The following is a 20,358-nucleotide window of genomic DNA, read 5'->3' as shown; positions in this document are numbered from 1 at the left end:
TCGGGATATTAGATCATTCACAAAACATTTAATTACTGAATTGGCACCCTCCTCTGAGGTTGGGGTTGCTTTCGCCAACCACTGCAATTGTCAATCTAAATCATTACGTTCCTTTATCCTTGTACCGGATTGATCATATCGATTAAATAAAACCTCAACACGCTCAAACTTGACCCAATCCAAACTCACCTCCCCCCTCTGTCCCTCTCACAGGGACAGTGTTAGTCGTAGTAATAGTAATAGTAGTAGTAGTATTAGTAGTTTCAGAAACATCCAAGAAAAAGAAAAGACAGCTGATAGTCAAGTGCAGCAAGAACAGAGGCGGAGGACAGGTCATGTTTGAGGTCGCTGTTCGCTTTTGCAATAGTACTTTGATATTTTACAACACCTAGTGAATTATTGTGGCCTCAATAATTCACTAAATAGTTGTATTTAATTTAGTCTATCTATGATGGGACAATGCACAGAAACATTAAGTTCAGAAACAGATATGTTCTGTACTAGATTATATCTAAATAGCTACTTTCCATCTGTAGTCCCTGGCTACCTAAATTAAAGGGATCCAAAAATCAAGCAATAAAATTATGACTGTAATTAATCATAATAAATATATACATTCATAGTAATCAATAATTAATCAAAAAATAATCATACTGTAGCATGTAATCAGATTAAGAGAAGTCCTAAAATGCCCCTTCATGGACACATTCTTAATATACAATACAACCACACCTTATTTACATCATCACACAAAGACAATACATGCTCTTGTTCACATCTGTCATCATTCGTAAAAACAACCAAGATTTTAACAGCCATACCTCACAATTTACAACAAAAATGCTCTCATGGATAAATATAATACTCATTAAATTGATGTGTCAACATAATGCCCCTCTTAGTGACCGTGTGAGCAGCCTTGATTGCTCCAAAGCCACTTTTTAATTTCAAATTTTCTATTCCTTTTGTTATAACGTGGCGAAGGCTAATTGGTCTGTACATGTTCTGGTCTTCTTTATTTCCTGCTTCATGGATTTAATCATAGTAGCAGTTTCTCGACGTGGTAGGGAAAGTGTTTTCCGTTTAATTTATTTGTCAATCGTTGTTATACGAGCAATAATACAATCCTTATATGTTTTTAGGAAGATAGTGTCCAACCCATATATATATATCTCTAGATCGTGAGTCTGATAATGCAGTGAAGATTTTGTTTAACTTTGTTTCATTTGTTAATTCTAAAATTAATCCATCCTGAATAAATGACAATTATTTGCACTGATTTTGAGGGATTTTTTAATTCAGGGTTTGTACAGACTGGATGAAATGTTCATTAAAATTATTACTTATGTCCAGACCGTCTGCGCCATTGATATTTAATGTTACAGTGTTGTTTCTTGTTTGCTCTCTTTCCGTAAGTTTGTATCTGGTTTTCCATAACTCTCTATTGTTCCCTTTTGCAGCTTTGATTAATTTTAAGTGAAAGTCAGTCTTAGACTTCCGCATAACCATTGTAACTTTTGTTCCTCCAAACTTTTAAAATCATACGATCTGTATTTAGACCTGTTTTAATTGCTCTTATGAGAGCTGAGTCCTCATGTCTTTATTAAAATCCAATGGTATTTTTATTTTAGCACTCTTCTTTCGGGTTTTGTATTCGTGTATTTACAGATGTTCTCTTTGCTTTTTGTCATCCAATTGTTATTCTAGTAGAGCTGCTTATCATTTGTATCATGTAGAAGCCGTTTATAACATCCTTAAGTTTCTTTCTACGTGTTTTATTTAACCAGTCCAGATTAACGTCCCCCATGACGTTACTTCTTTCATACTATGCTGTTTGAGGATGTCTGAAAATGAATCAAGAAAAATGTCTTTAGCTGTGGTTGGTCGGTATACTACAATTACCTTGAAATACATTTCTGAGAAAAATGTGACTTTAATTTCAACACACTCAAATTGATCTACTTTTAATGTTTTCCCTTTCATAAATCATAATTCCTCCCCCCTTTGTCACTCGATCTGTCTTTTCTGTAATCTTGTCCCCCGGGACATTAATTAGAACGAAAGTTGTTGTGGGTTTTAACCATGTCTCTGATAGACAAGGTAATCCGGATTAGAGTCTGACAGTAACTGCTGTATTTGTTCAGTATGTTTCCTGTGGTAGAAAGTTTAATAATGCGGACACGTTTGTTACTGAATACTTTCTACAGACTTCTGTCTCTCTGCGACTTTGTGTATGTAATAAGCAACTACAATTATTTGATATGCTTAAATTTTGTTTTAGCTCAGCTGTTGTGTAGCTGCTAGCTCCTTGTAGCCTACAGCAGGAATGTCCAAATTGCAACCAATAGCTGTTTTTAACAGACAACCGAAATAATTGAAAATGTGGTATTTGCGTATCGGTTCAATCAGCGGCAGCTACGCCCTGTTTTATCATTTGACCTAAATTTTTGGTTTCGTAGGCAGGACAGAGGGAACAATGTGGGTCATTAGTTGTCCATCTTACACCATTCTAATTGTTGTAAGGATAGTTCACATGAGCGGCCATACCTTGAGTCCCACCATATATAAGAGTCAAAAGGCTCCTATTATGAGTCGTCTAATTGGTGATCATACACTTTGGCGGTTTGGGTGGCAGGGCCCACGGACGCACCTCAGTCAGCAAGTGCTAGGACAGTTGGAGCAGTCCCCGTCTTCCACTCATTCCTGGGAGGCGTCCCTAGTAGTTGTCAGCTGATGTCGTGCTGTCAGGCAACATTAGGAAGTTCCTTCTGTGTGGTATTGAATTGTCAGGGCACAGTTCGTAAGCAGGTCATTACAAGGTGTGTGCAGGTTGACCACAAAGGAATGCTTCAAAGATTGTGTTGAACATTGTCCGTTGACACTTATGTCCAGCAGGGGTCTGTTTGTATCCTGCTGTTCGTCCTGCTGTCACACCTGTATTTTTTGTGAGCATGTTCTGGCTACAACTTTGGAGCTTGTCTTGTTCAGAGAAGTTGGCAGTCCCCCGGCTGCACATCCTTTCCACCCTCGCTTGACCTAGCACAACCGTGGCTACCACCCAAGTCCGTCTGTATGGTTTTACGTTTTGTTGAGGTTTTTTTTTTTCCTCCAGAATTTGGAACTCAAAACATGTACACCCATCGTTTTCATATCCTCTCGGTTAGTTCAATTTTGCATATCACGTTTTTAAAATTACAGTCTTAACTATCCCATTAATTGCTAATCAATAACCTTAATTCAAAGATTATACGTACTACTTCATGTGTATTTAAGTACCCTTTTAATTCACTTAAAGATTATCTATAAGTTAATTTAAACTATCATTTGTCTATCAGTAGGCGCGAGCAAGTTGTCATGCTTGCACTCTGACCTCCCGCTGTGCGTGATACTCTCCAAAACAAAGGAATGTTTTTATTCACGTTTCTCCTTATCTTTCAGCTAAATCTTTTAATCTTTTAACTTTTAACGTCCGCACTGTGTTTATTTTTATTGTCTGCATTTTAATTTTGCTTTTATTTTCTTTCATTTCACTTTGTTGTCTGTGAAGCACTTTGAGTCTTGTCCTTTACTGGAAAAACGCCACACAAACAAAGCTGCCCCGCCTTGCCTTGCATGTCTCCGACTGGTTATCCAACCTAGTCACAACAAAAACACAAGGCCATGCTCTAAGCGCCAGGCGTAATCACACTTCTCCTCTTTTTTAACACTTTACATATCGGCTCTTATTCTAATTATTAATGTAGGCTGTTATTTGTAATTATTATTCAACACTATTCACAGCAAACAGTTGTAACGTTATAGTTATTCGCATTATACTCTCAAAATCTATAGCTAACTGAAAGCTGTTGAGATTTGGTTTGCCTACTTCATCTCAGTGGCCTAGTGGTTAGAGTGTCCGCCCTGAGATCGGCAGGTCGCAAGCTCAAAACCCCGGTCGAGTCATACCAAAGACAAAAAAAAATATGGGAGCCAAATCACCAAAAACGATTCCCCCACCTCCCAGGGGCAATCACGGGGGATGGGCCAAATGCAGAGGACAAATTCCACCACACCCAGTGTGTGTGTGACAATCACTGGCACCCCAACTTTAATTCTAACTTTATTCTGTCATGCCATTATCCTCTTCTAGCTCAACATCCAGAAGTATGGTGTACTGCAATGTCTAAATAAAACTATAAATTACTCCAAACTAAAATGTCAGACTGCACTTTAAAGTTACTTTTATTAAATTAATTTCCAAACTAACCACCACCACAGCAGACATCTTCCTCAACCCTATCCCAATACTCCCATAAATTAGAAAGGTGTTTCACAACAGTGGTTAAGTAGTTATTTTAAGTAATAGATCTCAATATGTAGAAATTAATAAGACTAAATTTGCCCCAGTGTGTGAATGTTGTCTGTCTATCTATCTGTGTTGGCCCTGTGATGAGGTGGCGACCTGTCCAGGGTGCAAAGTCATATTGTGAAACAAAAATTAAAGTTGAATCAAGTGGAAATTGACAGAGTATATGAACTACATTCTTGAGAATAGTAATTGATCATTAATATGTTGGAAGCCGCATATTGAACATATTAAAGAAAAATATCCAAATCCATTGCTATTCGGTATAAAGTAAAACACATGCTGAATAAGAAATGTCTGCACATGTTATATTATTCATTTATTTTTCCATATGTAATATTGTTTTGAAGTTTGGAGAAATGTTTATAGAAGAAATATAGACCCAATACTTAAAATTAAAAGGCTCATTTCAATATTACACAAAGCATTATTATTATGATCATACCAATCCATTTTTATAAGTCATAATGTGTTAAATGTTCAGATAATTTAATTTTAAAACAATTGCAATTATGTTTCAGAGTAAAGAACAACAGCCTTCCAGTTTGTATTCTTAGCTTATTTACCTTATGAGGAGAAAACTATCATTTATGGGGGATATTGATTTTTTAAAATAGGTCAAGTAAAATAAAAATAAAATCACAAATGTATTTCAGTTTTAGGAGTTAAATGATGTACCATCCTCAGTGATGAGCTGAACACATGTAGTTTTTTGTTATGGTTTTGGAGACCCTTGAAAAGTAAAGTTTTTTGAACATTCTAAAATATAGTAACAATTACTTTCATCTTTTAACGTTGATGTTCCAGGTAATTTAATGTTCAGTAAATGTATATCATAGGCCAATATAAGCTTTGGCTTCCGCCTATTCTTTTTTCGGTCATTCTTTTTTCTTTTCTTTTCTGTGTGTAAATGTGTATGATTGTTAATATGTATCCATCTGGGCTCGTGAACTTAATTCTAAATATTTATTTTGTTGAAGAATTATTCTTCTATAATTATATTTATAAAGGATTTTGAATTGTCGCTATTTTAAAATATTTAAAATCTCAGGTACCCCTTGGCATACCTTCAAGTACCTCCCTTTTTTATCCGGGCGGAAACACCATACCCGCCTTTGAGAACTACTGGTTTAGCCTATAAAAAATCCTTTGTCTCATACATCATTACACTGTACAACTCCTCTTTGGGGGGGGCTAGGATGACAGGGAATGCAAAACAATAACAGTGCAATACTTTTTTATATCATGGTCGTTAATGCCTAGTTTCTCTTATTTTACTGTTCTATTTTTATTCTCCTTGTAATATTTTTCTGTTTTGTTTCCATTTATACCCTTATTAGTTACTGTTTACTTTTTAGTTCTTCTTCCTGAGGGAACTCTCCTGAAGGAATCAATAACGTTTTATCTGTCTATCTATCTATCTATTACTAACCCGAGCACAATTCATGACGTCATGCTCATCTTGCAGACAGTTATTTCCATTTAGTTTTATTCTCTATTTGTAATTCTACATGCACCAATGTCACATAGAAATTTGCTTTCTTTGTTATTTATTTACATTATTATTTCTGGTTTACTTGCTGTCTGTTTACTTAAGTTCTCATATTTTGGTCTGTCTTCCTTCTGATTAGAATTTGTTTAACGCTTCTCTACGTTTTGTTTTGACAATGGCGCTGAGTGGCTCTTATCTGTACTTCTTCAGACTCTATGTTTCACAGATGCCCTTAGATGTATTAGAATATAAATTTAACTTTTATTTTATTGTGTGTTTATTCCTAAAAAAAATTAAAATGTCAATGTATGATCAATTTATCTTTATCAAATTTAAATTCAATATTATTAATTTATTTGTTGTATAACTATTAATTCAAAGTTACAATGTGTCCTAATCTATGATGTTCGTGCGTGTGTGTTTGTCTCAACTTCCACACAGAAACTGGATGGATCAGATAAGCAACAAGGCTGTACCAAAAAAAAAAGTATACTAGACATATAAATGAATGATGAATTAAACAATGTTTCAATGTCCCACAATCCGTATTTATTTATTGATAATTAACTGTGTAATTTTCCATATATCTATTATTTTACTGGACTTAGCAAGCACCTACTACTAGTACACTCTACAGACCGAGAATAACTGTTCAACCACACTTAGTAGTGCCAAGCTAGATGCTCTATGCCTCAGTAAGCAAACTTTTGCTATGCTAACACAATGCTAACCTAGCTCAATGCTATGCTAACACAATGCTAACCTAGCTCAATGCTATCAGTGTCACTCCTCTTCGAACCAATGCCTCACGCAGCTGTCACTCACACAGCCTCGTCACACGCACACACTCTTATCTCAAAATGTCTCCCAGCTGAGACTATATGCGTCACACAGTCACTCACACACAGAGAATTTACCAGCAGTTAAAAGTAAATGCAATAGACAACTACTTTTCTCATCCAGAAGCACAATAATAACCTTAATAATAAGAACAACATTTATCATTCACTCTTAGATGGACAAATAGTCAAGTTTAAGGAGGGTATTCTGGACTTCCCTGCTTAGGCTGCTGCCCCCGCAATCCAACCTCCGAGAGCGGAATAAGATAATTAAATGGATAAATCATTCACTCATATGTTTTCTGTACATAAACTTTGTCTACTTTCTCACACGCACACACATTTTAGACAATTTCCAGACTTTTACAGATAGCGGGGCTGTGAGAAAAAGCGAGAAGGGAGGTTGCGAGAGGGGGGGAAAGGAAGGGGGGAATTAAACCAGATAAGAAACCAGGTGCTACACAAATGTTATTACAATACGCAGATATATATATATATAAATTTAAAAAAAACACATTTTTATCCCACAAACCACGCCCCCCTGGTCCGGACCAATATAAACAACTAATGCACGCGTGCTTTTGTGGAATCGGCTGTCTCATATCACAAAAACCAGGTTCCATCATTGCTCATAAAACGGCGATTAACCCGTTTCATTGGAGCAACACCTGCGTTATCCCTGACCAACACGGAAAAACCTGGCCTAACGCCCAATAGGACCACTGGAAATCACCCAGCATCCTACAGACTCGTGTCTGGTCAGTCCATACAGTTTCACCAAGTTTCACCAAAGCTCTACCATATGCAGCCCGATCAATACCTGTCTATTTGCAGCAAATTTCCAAATTCGTCGTGACAGCTATACGCTCAGTTGATCTCCTTTACCGGAGTCAATGAGCGGTCACCTATAAGAGGCTTTTCCCACCGCTGCAGTTTCCACATAAACAGATATGTCGCACCTTCATAGACGTCATCAATTTGTATGGGCCAAATGTCACACCAAGTTAGCAACTCTTGCCTATAATTTAGCTGTATCCAACTCCGGCTAACCTAATGTACTTGCAGAAAACATCCTCTGCCAACAACGACAGAGGATGAAGAGGTTAAAAGAAATTTTTCGTCTCACATCGTCTTATGCTTCAAAAACACTCCAAACCACCAAAATTCTATCAACATTCCCCTTATGTTAAAAACAAGAAATCACAAGTTTTCAACAAACACACAGACAAATGATCACATATAAAACAACTCAATCCAACCATAATTTACCCCATTCCAGGTTGTTTTTGGAGAACCTGACTAAACCTATCTTTTATCAAAAATAGATTCAGCAATTAGTCTTATCGATCCGGCTCTCTCCAGGCAGAAAATGTTTACACTTTAAGCAAAACGCTTACCTTGTTATGCGCGCGTGCAGCACACTGTCTGCCTGACTGAGAGAGCGAGAGCGGCTGTCGACCTGTAGCTTCTAAACCATCCTGTTCGTGACGCCAATTTGTGTAGTGGATTGTCCGAAGCTTAAGCAGGCAACAAAAGTAGTTTAGTACAACAATTTTATTTACCCATTATCAGAAGTGCAGGTTGAATTGAGTTGGCCGTGCAGACAAACCACAAGTTACTCCGGAGCCAACAAGACACACACAAGCCAAAATCACTCACGAGTTCCGGTCTTCTGCCATTTTTTATATGTCTGTTGTGCGTCATCGTTCCTTATCGAGTGCGTCAATGTCTTGTTTTGCTTTTCCTATCTGTTCCATAACAACTCGAATCCTTTAGACAGTCAACACATTCTGTAGACAGGTTGGCACGACTTAATATTCACTTTTGTCCCACAACTGGTCCATTCAATGGCACAAAATACAAGAGTATTGAAAATGAGCGGACATTCTTAAAAGACAAGAAATATAGGTCAAAAGGTCAGAAATTCTACTACACAACCTACTAATAAAAGTCTCAATCAATCAATCAAACGTGATTCTGATGACTTGTATTGATTGGAATCAGACAGTAGTGCTGATAAGTCCACATTTTAAAATGACGGACAAAAAAAGTCCTCCTTTCTGTCCAATATCACATAAAGTGGTTGGTTTTTGGCATCTTATTTGTCCAGCTTCCATACTCCTTTTTATACACTTTACAAGAAATACATTGGCGGCAAACTCCGTAGCCTGCTAGTTTGTGCACGCCAGCTTTCTGAGACTCTTATTTTGTTAGCACATGTTGAAATATAAAGTCTTTCTCGCCTTCCTGTCGGTCATTTTTTCTTAATAATGAGCTCGCAGCAGCCAGCGTCATCTCACAAGAGCCTCGGGTGCCGTGAATGTCAATCAAGTGACATCTTGGTGAAGATTGATGATGGCTAATTTTTAGGTCTATTTTTTTAATGCCTTGCTGGCGATCGACTGACACCATTCGCGATCGACTGGTAGCTCGGGATCGACTGTTGTATACAATATATATCCTGGTATTTTATTTTTATTTTTTTTAAACATGGAAAATGTTAGTAAAAACAACATGGAAGATGTAACAAACCCAAAATGAGAGAAGAGTGGCAACAGGCACACACACATTCACTGCCCAGTCGGCTGATTATGATGCTTGAGTTTGTCTGTTTTTCAGAAGGATTAGGTCTATAAAGTTATGCAGATTATTATGCTAAAATCCCCAGCTTCTGCCAGACACTTCACCTTTGCTCCTGATGGGTTGTGGTTAGGGCCTTGCATGGCAGCTCCCGACATCAGTGTGTGAATGTGGAAATAGTGTCATAGCGCTTTGAGTACCTTGAAGGTAGACATGTTTTGGCAAATTCATATTATTGAAGGCCACATGAGTTTCAATTTTCGAGGTACAGTTTTAGAGCAGCTTTCGAATGATCAAAAAGCCACAATTGTTTCATGACGTGGACATATTTTGGCAAATTCATATTTATGAAGGCAAATAAGTTAAACTTTTTGAGGTACAGTTTTAGAGCACCTTTTGAATGATCAAAAATCATGTGTTTTATCTTAAGAAGTCCGAGACAAACCTGGAGGCTGAGGATGAGTCTGAGCTGAACCAGAGCCGATACAATTTGCGCCGCAGGAAGGATGAGGTCAAACTTCAACAGCGGGTGAAGAAGGACACCAACGTGGGAAGACCACCTATTGCAAATGTGTATAGCCCACTGGACTTTGGTGGCAAGATAGGTAGGTGGTTGTAAACAAACTAAGCGTTACTATTCTCATACAGTTATGCAGCAAGTGCAGCCTTTCTCCTCTCACTTCTATACTGCTGTTTTACTACAATTTCCCTGACTTTGTCAAAGCTTAGACAATGATTTTCAAGCGCCACATCATGGACTGATGGGTTTTCAAAATGTTCTTGTGTTTCATCTCGCCTCCCAGGAGCATACTTCTGGCTGCTTTTTCTGCCATCCTGGGTTCTATTTGTGGTTCTCCAAGTTAATTTAAAGGACCCCAGCTTGGTCAACTTCCCTCCTCCTGTACCCCCTCTTGAAACTTTCTGGGATGCACAGGCTCTGGGTTTTGTTGTCCTTTGGATCTTATTCCAGGCCATCCTCTACATCCTGCCTGTGGGAAAAGTGAGTAGGCAGCTTTGTACCTCATCGAATCAATACAGACACCACAGAAGGGTAGTAACAGCTTTGGTCAAATCTCCTATATTCAGCCACTCATGAAAGACACGTGAATGTGCACATGACTCCCTCACAGGAGTTCAGGCAGGATCCAGGAATTAGATTATAGGTCAGGGAAACGTAATGCAATAATGGAGAGTGTGAAGGCATATCTTTTTTCATCTTCTTCTGGGCGCTTCAACTTCTGTCTTGATGTTTATCTGCAATTAAGTTTAGGGCTGCAACAGCTAATCGATTAAAATCGATTATAAAAATAGTTGCCGATTAATTTAGTCATCGGTTCGTTGGATCTATGCCATGCGCAGGGGCTCCTTTTTAAAAAAAAATTTTTTTTTTTAAACCTTTATTTATGAACTGCAACATTTACAAACAGCTGAGAAACAATAATCAAAATAAGTATGGTGCCAGTATGCTGTTTTTTTCAATAAAATGTAGAAATGTAGTTTGTCTCTTTTATCCAATTATTAATCGATTAATCTTAGTAATAATGGACATATTAATCGATTATCAAATTAGTTGTTAGTTGCAGTCCTAATTAAGTTATGTATACATCTAAAAGATGAGACACCCTCATGCTAGGGTTGTGAGAGATAAACCGATACGACAAGATATATACAACTGATAAAAATGTGCTGTTTTTTTTAGTTTGATCAAGTTTTAAAACATGGACTAGGTATCATGCAAAACTAGCAATTGGTTGACCGTTTGTCTTTATAACAACACGAGAGATAGGAATGCCCGCAAAATGAGTCATGCGCATGCTCCGTTAGCATAGTTTACATAAACGAGAATGGATGTAAATAGCAGCAGCAGGGTCCACTGATGCGTTTTTGCTCACAAGCTAGCGCCTAATGTCTCCTCCATAGCAGCAAATTAGTTACATTTATTACAAGGTTCATTGAAGGACGAGAACAGACCAACATGCTACACTACTCATCGTAGGAGGATACAATAAGCCATGCTAACCGGTGTTAACAGCTAAAATAGAGCTCACCGCGGTTCGACACAAATGACAGTAGTAACAATACCAAATATTATACGATAAATACTTCAGTGATTAGATCAACATTGATATCACAAAATCTTTATAATTTTTGTTTACAAATGAAGTAGGTAAAATCAACAAGTAAGAAAAAGTCCTTGATGGCAAAAACCAAAGGATTTGAATCATCCCCATTTCTTAGGTAATGATTTAAATATTTAAGTGATATTGTTACACCTCCATATGTGTTTTGGCTGAATATAATTGTGATCCAAAATTTTAGAATTTAATGATCTTGAACATTTTAAGTATCATTATTTCTCTCTTGCTCTATTCCTCTTTCACATACACAAACTATAATAAATCTGAAATACTTCAGTTGAAGTTCGTTTGAGTTGGAATGTTTATTGCTCGCTGATTGTTTAAGCTGTTTTTTAACCTCACTGTTTTTAGTTTTTATGTGTGCCTTGATTGCTCAAACATCATTACCTCCTGTGATAAGTAATTCTGTTAATTATCTGTTTCCTTTGTTTTTGTAGCTGAGCGAGGGCATACCACTGAGGTCTGGAGAGAGGCTAAAGTACAGAACTAATGGTGAGATTTTGTGTTTGGCAGTATTTGTGGTTTACATATTGTTGGCATTACCCTGCTAAAATGTTTAGTTTGACTGCACGGACCACCATCAAAATATATTTTGTATAATACTATAACACATATCGCATAGGCCTACTTTGATGGCAAGCCAAGGCCAACAGTAAAATGACCACCACATTTCGTTCAGCATAACTCCATGTTGCATCCAACATGACGCTCTGCATTCTCTTCCATTTACGCACATCACCATCTTTCAATGCGGAGTGCGATTATACGCAAAAACCACGTAAATCATATAACCTACTACCATGTCAATACACAAAGTAGAAAATCCTTACCGTATTTTTCGGAGTATAAGTCGCACCGGCCAAAAATGCATAATAAAGAAGGGAAAAAAACATATAAGTCGCACTGGAGTATAAGTCGCATTTTCTGGGGAAATTTATTTGATAAAACCCAACACCAAGAATAGACATTTGAAAGGCAATTTAAAATAAATAAAGAATAGTGAACAACAGGCTGAATAAGTGTACGTTATATGACGCATAAATAACCAACTGAGAACGTGCCTGGTATGTTAACGTAACATATCATGGTAAGAGTCATTCAAATAACTATAACATATAGAACATGCTATACGTTTACCAAACAATCTGTCACTCCTAATCGCTAAATCCGATGAAATCTTATGGGTCTAGTCTCTTACGTGAATGAGCTCAATAATATTATTTGATATTTTACGATAAGTCCCACACCTTCATAGAAGTTGAAACACAACTGGCCAAACTATGGAAAAAACTGCGACTTATAGTCTGAAAAATACGGTAATTTTCCAGCCGGCTGTTGTTACATGAAAACATTCAATGTGAAGCACTTTGCATTTTCTGCAGGAAAACTTGATAACAATGGGCATGATGGCAATGGCTGTTGCGATGTTTGCCAATATTTTTTTCTAGACAATTAGTTTACAATACGTAGTGTTTTAAGTAAGGTTAAACATGTAGTTTTTCAATGTAAAAAGAGCAGTGAATTAATTAATTTACAGTAGTTTCCATTATTTTCAGCTTCTGATTTTTCTTTGTCTATGTACTTTTTTGTCGGTATAATTGTGAAATGATTGTGAATTTTGTTCATGATGGTCTTTAAAAAGTTTTAAATATAAAATAAAAACACAGATTCTTCATTGTTCATGTCACACTACACTTACCATGCCTTCATTCAGATGGGTTTCAGTTAGCCTGCTCTAATCTGTTCTTTTTTTCTAGCACTTCTAGTTGCTGTGCAACAGTTACACCACAGTTCATATCTTTGTTAAGGGGTTAATTTTCAGCATGAGATCAAATACCCTTGTTATCTTTATTCTTTCATTTGCTCTCTAAAAAATGGTTATGGTACTTCTTTATTTAATTGTGCACTACATGCATCCAGTTACAATATGGTACATCACATATTTCCAGTTTGTCATTACAACATGTCCGGGTTACTTTTTCTGATTTTTTGAGGTAGTTAATGCAAGAGGACGGTGTTTGCAAGTTGACAGTAATATAAACCACTAAAGGAGGTGATACGGTACATGTACTGTAAAAGTGCTTTTCTTTCACATTCCATATCTAATTTCTGCATGGATAATTTCTTAAAGTGTTTTAGTCCACATTTAAGTTGAGCCATCTTTTATGTGCACCATTAGGTTTCTTTGCCATTGTAATGAGTGCGGCAGTGGTTGCAGTAGCAGTCCACCTGGGAGTTGACCTCACCTACATCCACAGCCACTTCTTGCAACTTTCTGTGGCGACCTTCATCATCTCTGTCCTGCTCAGTGTCTACCTGTATGTCAGGTCTCTCGATGCCGCCCCAGACCAACTGGCACTTGGAGGAAGCTCTGGTAAGGAAAGGAAGAAGGAAAGCTTTATGCTATTCAATTTGTTTATTTTATTGCATTTGTATTTCCAGGCAATGTGATTTATGACTTCTTCAAGGGACATGAGCTCAATCCTCGCATCAAAGATTTTGATTTGAAATTCTTCTTTGAGATGCGTCCAGGTTTGATTGGCTGGGTAAGTTGACATGCAAGGGAAAGCTAAACTATTAAAAGCAGTGCTTTTTTGAGAAATGTGAGAAATTAGCCCATTTTATTTAATTGGTCAAACAAATCACTCGGATAATATGTCTCTGTTGGGTGTTTTTTCCTACATTGCATTGCAAATAAATGGCAGCAGAATTTACAATCAGACGCATGGAGCGAGGTGACAAATATGGATAGATATCTGAAAAAGGAAAAATACACACCGCTAGGCGTAGAAATGGAAATAAATATATTTCCATCTCTAGGCCATTGTTGTTTGTATTTTTGGAAATAATTATATTTCCATCTCTATGTAAGAAGATGGGAGTAGAACATAAAGGCTAAATCCTAATTCTCCCTTTCCCCCTTTGACATACCCGAAACGCTCACCCCTTCAAAACATAGAGTAGTGTAAACATGCCCCATGAAATGAGACCAATTAATCGATGAATCAATAAAAAAATTAATTATAGCCCTTAAGTGCCTCAAAGAGTTTCACAAACTTAAGACATCTCCTGATCTAAACCTAGATTACATTAAATGTGGTAAATTGCAGTAAAATGTGGTAAATTCCAGTGAAGTCCGTTTGCTGTTAGCCTGACATCCAGCCGCATTACCTAGCGAGCTCGTACGATGAGCGATATTAAAATAAAAACATTCAAAACGTGGAAATATTCACATGTGCTTTATGCTCAGCTGTCTTTTTTTAACACTTTGCTGCAAGTTTGGTAAGGGCCACACTTTGTTTTGAAGACTTTACACCCCTTGGCACTTAAGCACTTCACTTAACCTTGCAGGAGAATTGGGACACCACTTGCTTGATGCAACCTCACAAAACAGATGGCTAAAGACTAAGACAAAGGGTAAGGGAGAAAATAATATAGACATTTTTAAATAATTTAGGGCTTCTGGAATTTCCCAGGGACCCACTCAAATCACTTTCTTTGGGTCTCGGGGATTCACTACATTGAAAACCTATCAACATCACCGAGTGAGAAGAATGATAATGCAACAATGTTTGTAAGTGAAGAGTTGTATGCCAAGTTGACATACGAAGGAGTTCCCCATTCCGGCAAACAGTGCTGTTTCCACATTGGTATTAGACCAATGTGGAAATAGCACTGTTTGTAAATTAAAGAAAAGGGAGGGACTGATTGCTTGAGGGAGAGGTTTTCGTGTGTATTTCTTGAATTCCTGCAAATAAGGCCCAGGTTTCACATTGAAATTATATCTCAATTTTTTTTTAATCCTATAAAGAAATACAGAAATAAATGTGACTTCACTATGTTAACATAGTGAAGTCACACTTTTTTGGAATTTTGGCCATCATTCACAATCCTTTTGTGAGACAAGCACACATGTTTTTCTTTTTCTATGTTTTCTAACTTATGAATAACGTTAGCAAAAGTCAGCTAACAAGTCAGCTATACACTGACAAGTGATGATTCTGAACCTTTTATGTTTGGGCCTGAGAATGATCTACAAGTTTTAGAGGCTGTGTGCCAATCAGATCCAACTTTAGTGAAAAAATAAACATGTAGCACTATTGCGTACGTGCAGGCGGGTGGTCTTCCCGTCTTTCTGCCCGCATGGGGTGTGGTCTCTCACTAGCTCAAGGGCTGGCTGTCCCCTGCTTCTCCCGTGCCTTCTCCTCTGCTGGGCACATCCGTCAATGGCCTGCCGAGCGGCACAGTGGATTTCTGTCGCTGGCCGGCCTGACTGCGTGGGGCGGGTGGTCCCTTGTTCACTGGGCACCGAACCTGCTGTTTTGGGTTGGGCTCTCTGGGTGGTTGGGGCTGTACTTTGGCTCCCGCACACACTGGGAGACAAATATATTGTACATACAAATATTCCTACATATATACACATATACGTATATTAATTCATTAATCATCATCGGCAGTCACTCGTAGTCGAGTATGACTGTCCTCAGAATGGATGGGTTCCCATTCGGGAGGACGCCTGCGCGTGACGTCTTTTAGTGTGGGGAGACTGATGCGCCTGCAGCCACCACTGGTCCTTGGCAGAGAGGGGCCTTGATCCAGTGGCATGGATCCATGACTACTGGAGACCACCCTCTGTTGCAGCCTTCATCCGCCTTCAGTGCCGTTGTGACATGCAGTGTCATCCTCCGCCACTTCCACCGTTGAGGTCTTTGAAATGCTATTTAACCCATAGCTGGGACCCTGACAGGTACTACCACCCCGGGTCAGAGTGGACCTGGGAGCAATGATGACTGAGGGGTAACTCCACCTTCCCCAAAACTCCAGAACTCCCGAACTGAAGCCTCATCACCGGATGCAGTTTTGAGTCATACCCAGGACCCTATTCATTAATACATACATACGCGCACACATGTGGGTACGTACGTACATACGTACATACCCATACGTACCTACGTATGTGGGTACATACGTAGGTACCTAGGCTCCACACACAAATAGACACGCACAGTCCTGTACAAACATACATATACACAAACTACATATGCATACATAATCAAACATATTAACTTTGTTCCACTAGATTGCAAAGCTTAACCTATTGTTACTATAACAATCTACAAAGTTAATACAGTTCGCTTCTTTTTTCCCCTCCATTTATCTGCTTTCTTTTGTAATTCAAGTTATGTATGCATTGTTGCATTTGAAACAATTGTATTGTTGATAATAGAGGTAATTATTATTATTAATTTCAATAGTGCTATTTCTATTGGTGTTTTTATTGTACTCTATTTGTAGTGCAATAATGTTCATTGTCATTTCTGTGTTATTAATATTAACTTCACTAACTGCTTCTTTGCTATCACTTTTCATATCATATCTGCGCATATTGTATTTGCTGATGCTGTTCTGTTGTTGTATCTCTGTCTATCCCCCTCTTGTCCCCACAATTTACCCTTTTTTTCCTCTTTCTATCCCCTCCTGCTCTGGTCCGGCTGTGCCAAACATGAATATAAATCAATTTAATAAAGTCTCTTTTGTAAAGTAAATCTGTACAGCAAAAACGTACGTTTCTCCTGTCTAGCTACTCAGGCAAATCATATTGTTGATGTAGATGCCCGTTTTTGCTGTACAGATTTACTATATATATATATATATATACACCGGGAGGAGCTGGGCGAAGTGGCTGGGGAGAGGAAAGTCTGGGCTTCCCTGCTTAGGCTGCTGCCCCCGCGACCCGACCTCGGATAAGCGGAAGAAGATGGATGGATGATATATATATAAACACACATACATACTGTCTAGTTTATGCCCAGGTTGTTAAAGAAAGTATTTGCATCTGGGAATCGATATATAGCACCTATCATTTAATTTTTTCAATTTCTTGTGTTAATTTTAATAAATAGGGATTAAGACATGATGCTGATCTCTACAGGTGAGCAGGTAAAGACGCCCACTTTAGACACTTGTCTAAAGTGTAGCTTGTTGTTGTTCACGTTATGTATGTATTGTTGCATTTGAAACATACACATTGTTGATAATAGAGGTAATTATTATTATTATTAATTTCAATAGTGCTATTTCAATTGGTGTTTTTATTGTACTCAATTTGTAGTGCAATAATGTTCATTGTCATTTCTCTGTTATTAATATTAACTTCACTAACTGCTTCTTTGCTGTCACTTTTCATATCATATTTGCATATGAATATATGCAAATATATCTGCATAAGATGATATTTCATATCATATCTTATGCAGCTCATCCAGGATTTTTGCTCGCTTTGCAGTTAGGCTCTTGAGAATGTGCAGTTTTGGTGTTGACCTTTGAGACCCTTTTTCAACTTATAAACCCAAGTCTCTGATGTTATAATGGGAAAAACTTCACAATGATTCCCCTCAGTTTATTCCTGTTGGTTTTAGGTCTCAGACGATGGCTCCTGTCGATATCTGCGGGCCTCAGGTCGATGTTAAGTTTATTTTAAATAATTCCCAATGCAACTTCGTTTGTGTTTTCATGGTCATTTTCTGGAACATCGTTGACCACAAGGCAGTCCCGCCTCGAGGTCGTTATACTTATTTTCCAGTTCATTCACTTTGTCAACAGTATTTTGCCATTTATATTCCAGGGTTTCTGACCGATTCCGCAATTAAGTCAGTGATGGCCCACTTTATGGGCTCAATCAGGGAATCGACCAGCATTGACTGATGTTGAGAATTAAGTCACAATCCTGGAACAAAGCATCCATTTGTTTGCTTACTTTGTCCTTTATGGAATCGCCAGACTCCAACTGAGGCGCTAACTTGCTGCTTGTCCGGTTTCATGGTATTTGTTTGCAATGCGGCACAGGAGTGTACCACGCCAGATGTAGGTGGTCACGGTAATAGTTTACATGGTAGTTACAGTCTATGGCATGCACAGCATATTTGGCAGATTTAGTAGGAAAGTATAGTATTTTGCGGGAAGATCCGAGCAGAATTTTCTCAGCAACACCTGTTGCGTCTTGATGACATCATCTACCACACTGCTGACAGGGTGCATTAACTGAGGCTAATAATAAGGCTAATATGTGTCTATATCTATTTATATGTGCGCGTGTGTGTGTGTGCGTATGTGTATACATATATATATATATGTGTGTAAATATATATATGGCAGTGTTGGCCTAAAAACGGCCTGTTAAAAACATTAAAAAAAATTGTTTTTGTCAAGTTAATTTGAAAAAATCTCAGACTAAATCTAATGGGAAAAAAATGGAGTAACTGCAGCTCACTCCCAGCTCTACAATACTGTATTAATTAACCAAGCATTTAAGAAGACCTACAAATACAATACTTGAATTGATTAGAATTGTGATGTCTCTAAATGATTGGATGTTTTTTTCAGTGCTTGATCAACTTTGCACTCGCACTGGCAGAGATGAAGCAGCAGGGTCTGACCACTCCATCTTATGCCATGATCCTAGTCAACGTGTTCCAACTCCTCTATGTGGTTGACGGCCTCTGGAATGAGGTACAATGAGATGAGCAAGACATAATAGGAAAAATATATTATTGTGTTTTCTACAAACTAAATTGGGTTTGTAAATAATTGATGCAAACTAACTGAATCACAACTTTCAGGAGGCCATCCTGACCACCATGGATCTAATGCACGATGGCTTTGGTTTTATGCTGGCTTTTGGAGATCTGGTATGGGTCCCTTTTACCTATACTCTACAGGCGTATTATCTGGTTAGCCACCCAAATACACTGAGCCTTCCAGCTGTTGCAGCCATCATCTTGCTGAAATGTAAGAAACTTAAATTTAAATTATGTTTTGATTGAATGTAATGACTCACACGTTCCTCTTGTTTTTTGTTTTTCCAGTGTTTGGCTTCTACATCTTCAGGAAATCCAACTCTGAAAAGAATACCTTCAGGAGAAGCCCAGCAGACCCCAAATTGTCACGTATGTTGTGTTTAAGGCTCTGTCACGTACAGTATGTTGTGTTTTGGGCTTCTAAGAAGAAAATAATTAAATATGGCCCACATCGGAACAGGCCACAATGAAAAGAATACAAATTACGAATTATTTTTATTTTTAGTTTCACTTTGAAATAAGTAAAAAAAAAAAAAAAAAGTTAAAATGAGCGTGATTTCAATACTGATACAAATAATTGTGCGGCCCTATTTATAATAACTACATTACTTATAGACGTCTCTGAGAAGAAAAAACAAAACAAAAGCAATGCATCAAATTTAAATACTGACAACATTGTTAAAGGCTTAGAATTTAGATAATAATATTGTAGATTTATCATCCACGGGGAAACGTCTCCCATGCCCTCATAAAAAGTTTTTTTTTATTTCAAGAAGAAAAGATGTAAGTCGTAAATGTTTGCCCTAGCGCACAAACTTAGTTTGGTTTGGCTCGTCAAATCGCGTGGCCCCAACTTTGTCGTTACTTTCGTTTTTTAATTCTCTCCAGACATGAAGACCATCCCCACAGCAACAGGAAAGAGTCTTCTGGTGTCTGGTTGGTGGGGGGTCGTCCGCCACCCCAACTATCTGGGTGACCTCCTCATGGCTCTGGCCTGGTCGCTACCCTGTGGTAAGTCCCTTTGCCCTGTACTGATCTGATAACAATATGTTGTACTGCAAATATAGAACGTAATAATGGTGTAACGGTATGCCATCATGATCAGTTTTAGGGTCACGGTTCAAGATTTGGCTTCTTCTTGGCACTATTGCTACACATGACTCTGCCATTTGTATTTGTTTTAAAGAGTAAACATGTAATGTGAGGTCCCCCCGCCCCATGTGGACTTTGTGGGAACATTTGTACACTGTACAGAACCAAAAGTTCCGTACCAAACATCTGAATATGAATTTGTGTACAGTTACACCTCTAGAAAATGAACACACTACAGTGGAACCTCGATTCATGATTGCCTCTATTTGTGTTTTTTTTTGGTTTGCCAATGTTA

The 20,358-nt window shown here is 37.9% G+C and overlaps 1 protein-coding gene across 4 annotated transcripts in view; it reads left to right on the top strand.

The window, feature by feature from the left end:
* Positions 1 to 20,358, top strand: part of lbr (lamin B receptor) — a 63,181-nt gene that overhangs the window by 38,064 nt on the left and 4,759 nt on the right. For all 4 annotated transcript variants that reach the window (XM_062044421.1, XM_062044422.1, XM_062044420.1 and 1 more), the window contains exons 5-13: positions 9,687 to 9,861; positions 10,060 to 10,256; positions 11,832 to 11,886; positions 13,574 to 13,768; positions 13,837 to 13,940; positions 18,778 to 18,903; positions 19,014 to 19,182; positions 19,260 to 19,340; positions 19,860 to 19,982. In XM_062044421.1, coding sequence (XP_061900405.1) covers positions 9,687 to 9,861; positions 10,060 to 10,256; positions 11,832 to 11,886; positions 13,574 to 13,768; positions 13,837 to 13,940; positions 18,778 to 18,903; positions 19,014 to 19,182; positions 19,260 to 19,340; positions 19,860 to 19,982 — 1,225 coding nt within the window. The remainder of the gene's footprint in view (positions 1 to 9,686; positions 9,862 to 10,059; positions 10,257 to 11,831; positions 11,887 to 13,573; positions 13,769 to 13,836; positions 13,941 to 18,777; positions 18,904 to 19,013; positions 19,183 to 19,259; positions 19,341 to 19,859; positions 19,983 to 20,358) is intronic.

This window comes from Entelurus aequoreus, linkage group LG04 (assembly GCF_033978785.1).
Source record: "Entelurus aequoreus isolate RoL-2023_Sb linkage group LG04, RoL_Eaeq_v1.1, whole genome shotgun sequence".
Classification (NCBI taxonomy): Eukaryota; Metazoa; Chordata; class Actinopteri; order Syngnathiformes; family Syngnathidae; genus Entelurus; species Entelurus aequoreus.
This window is presented reverse-complemented; position numbering and strand designations above follow the sequence as displayed.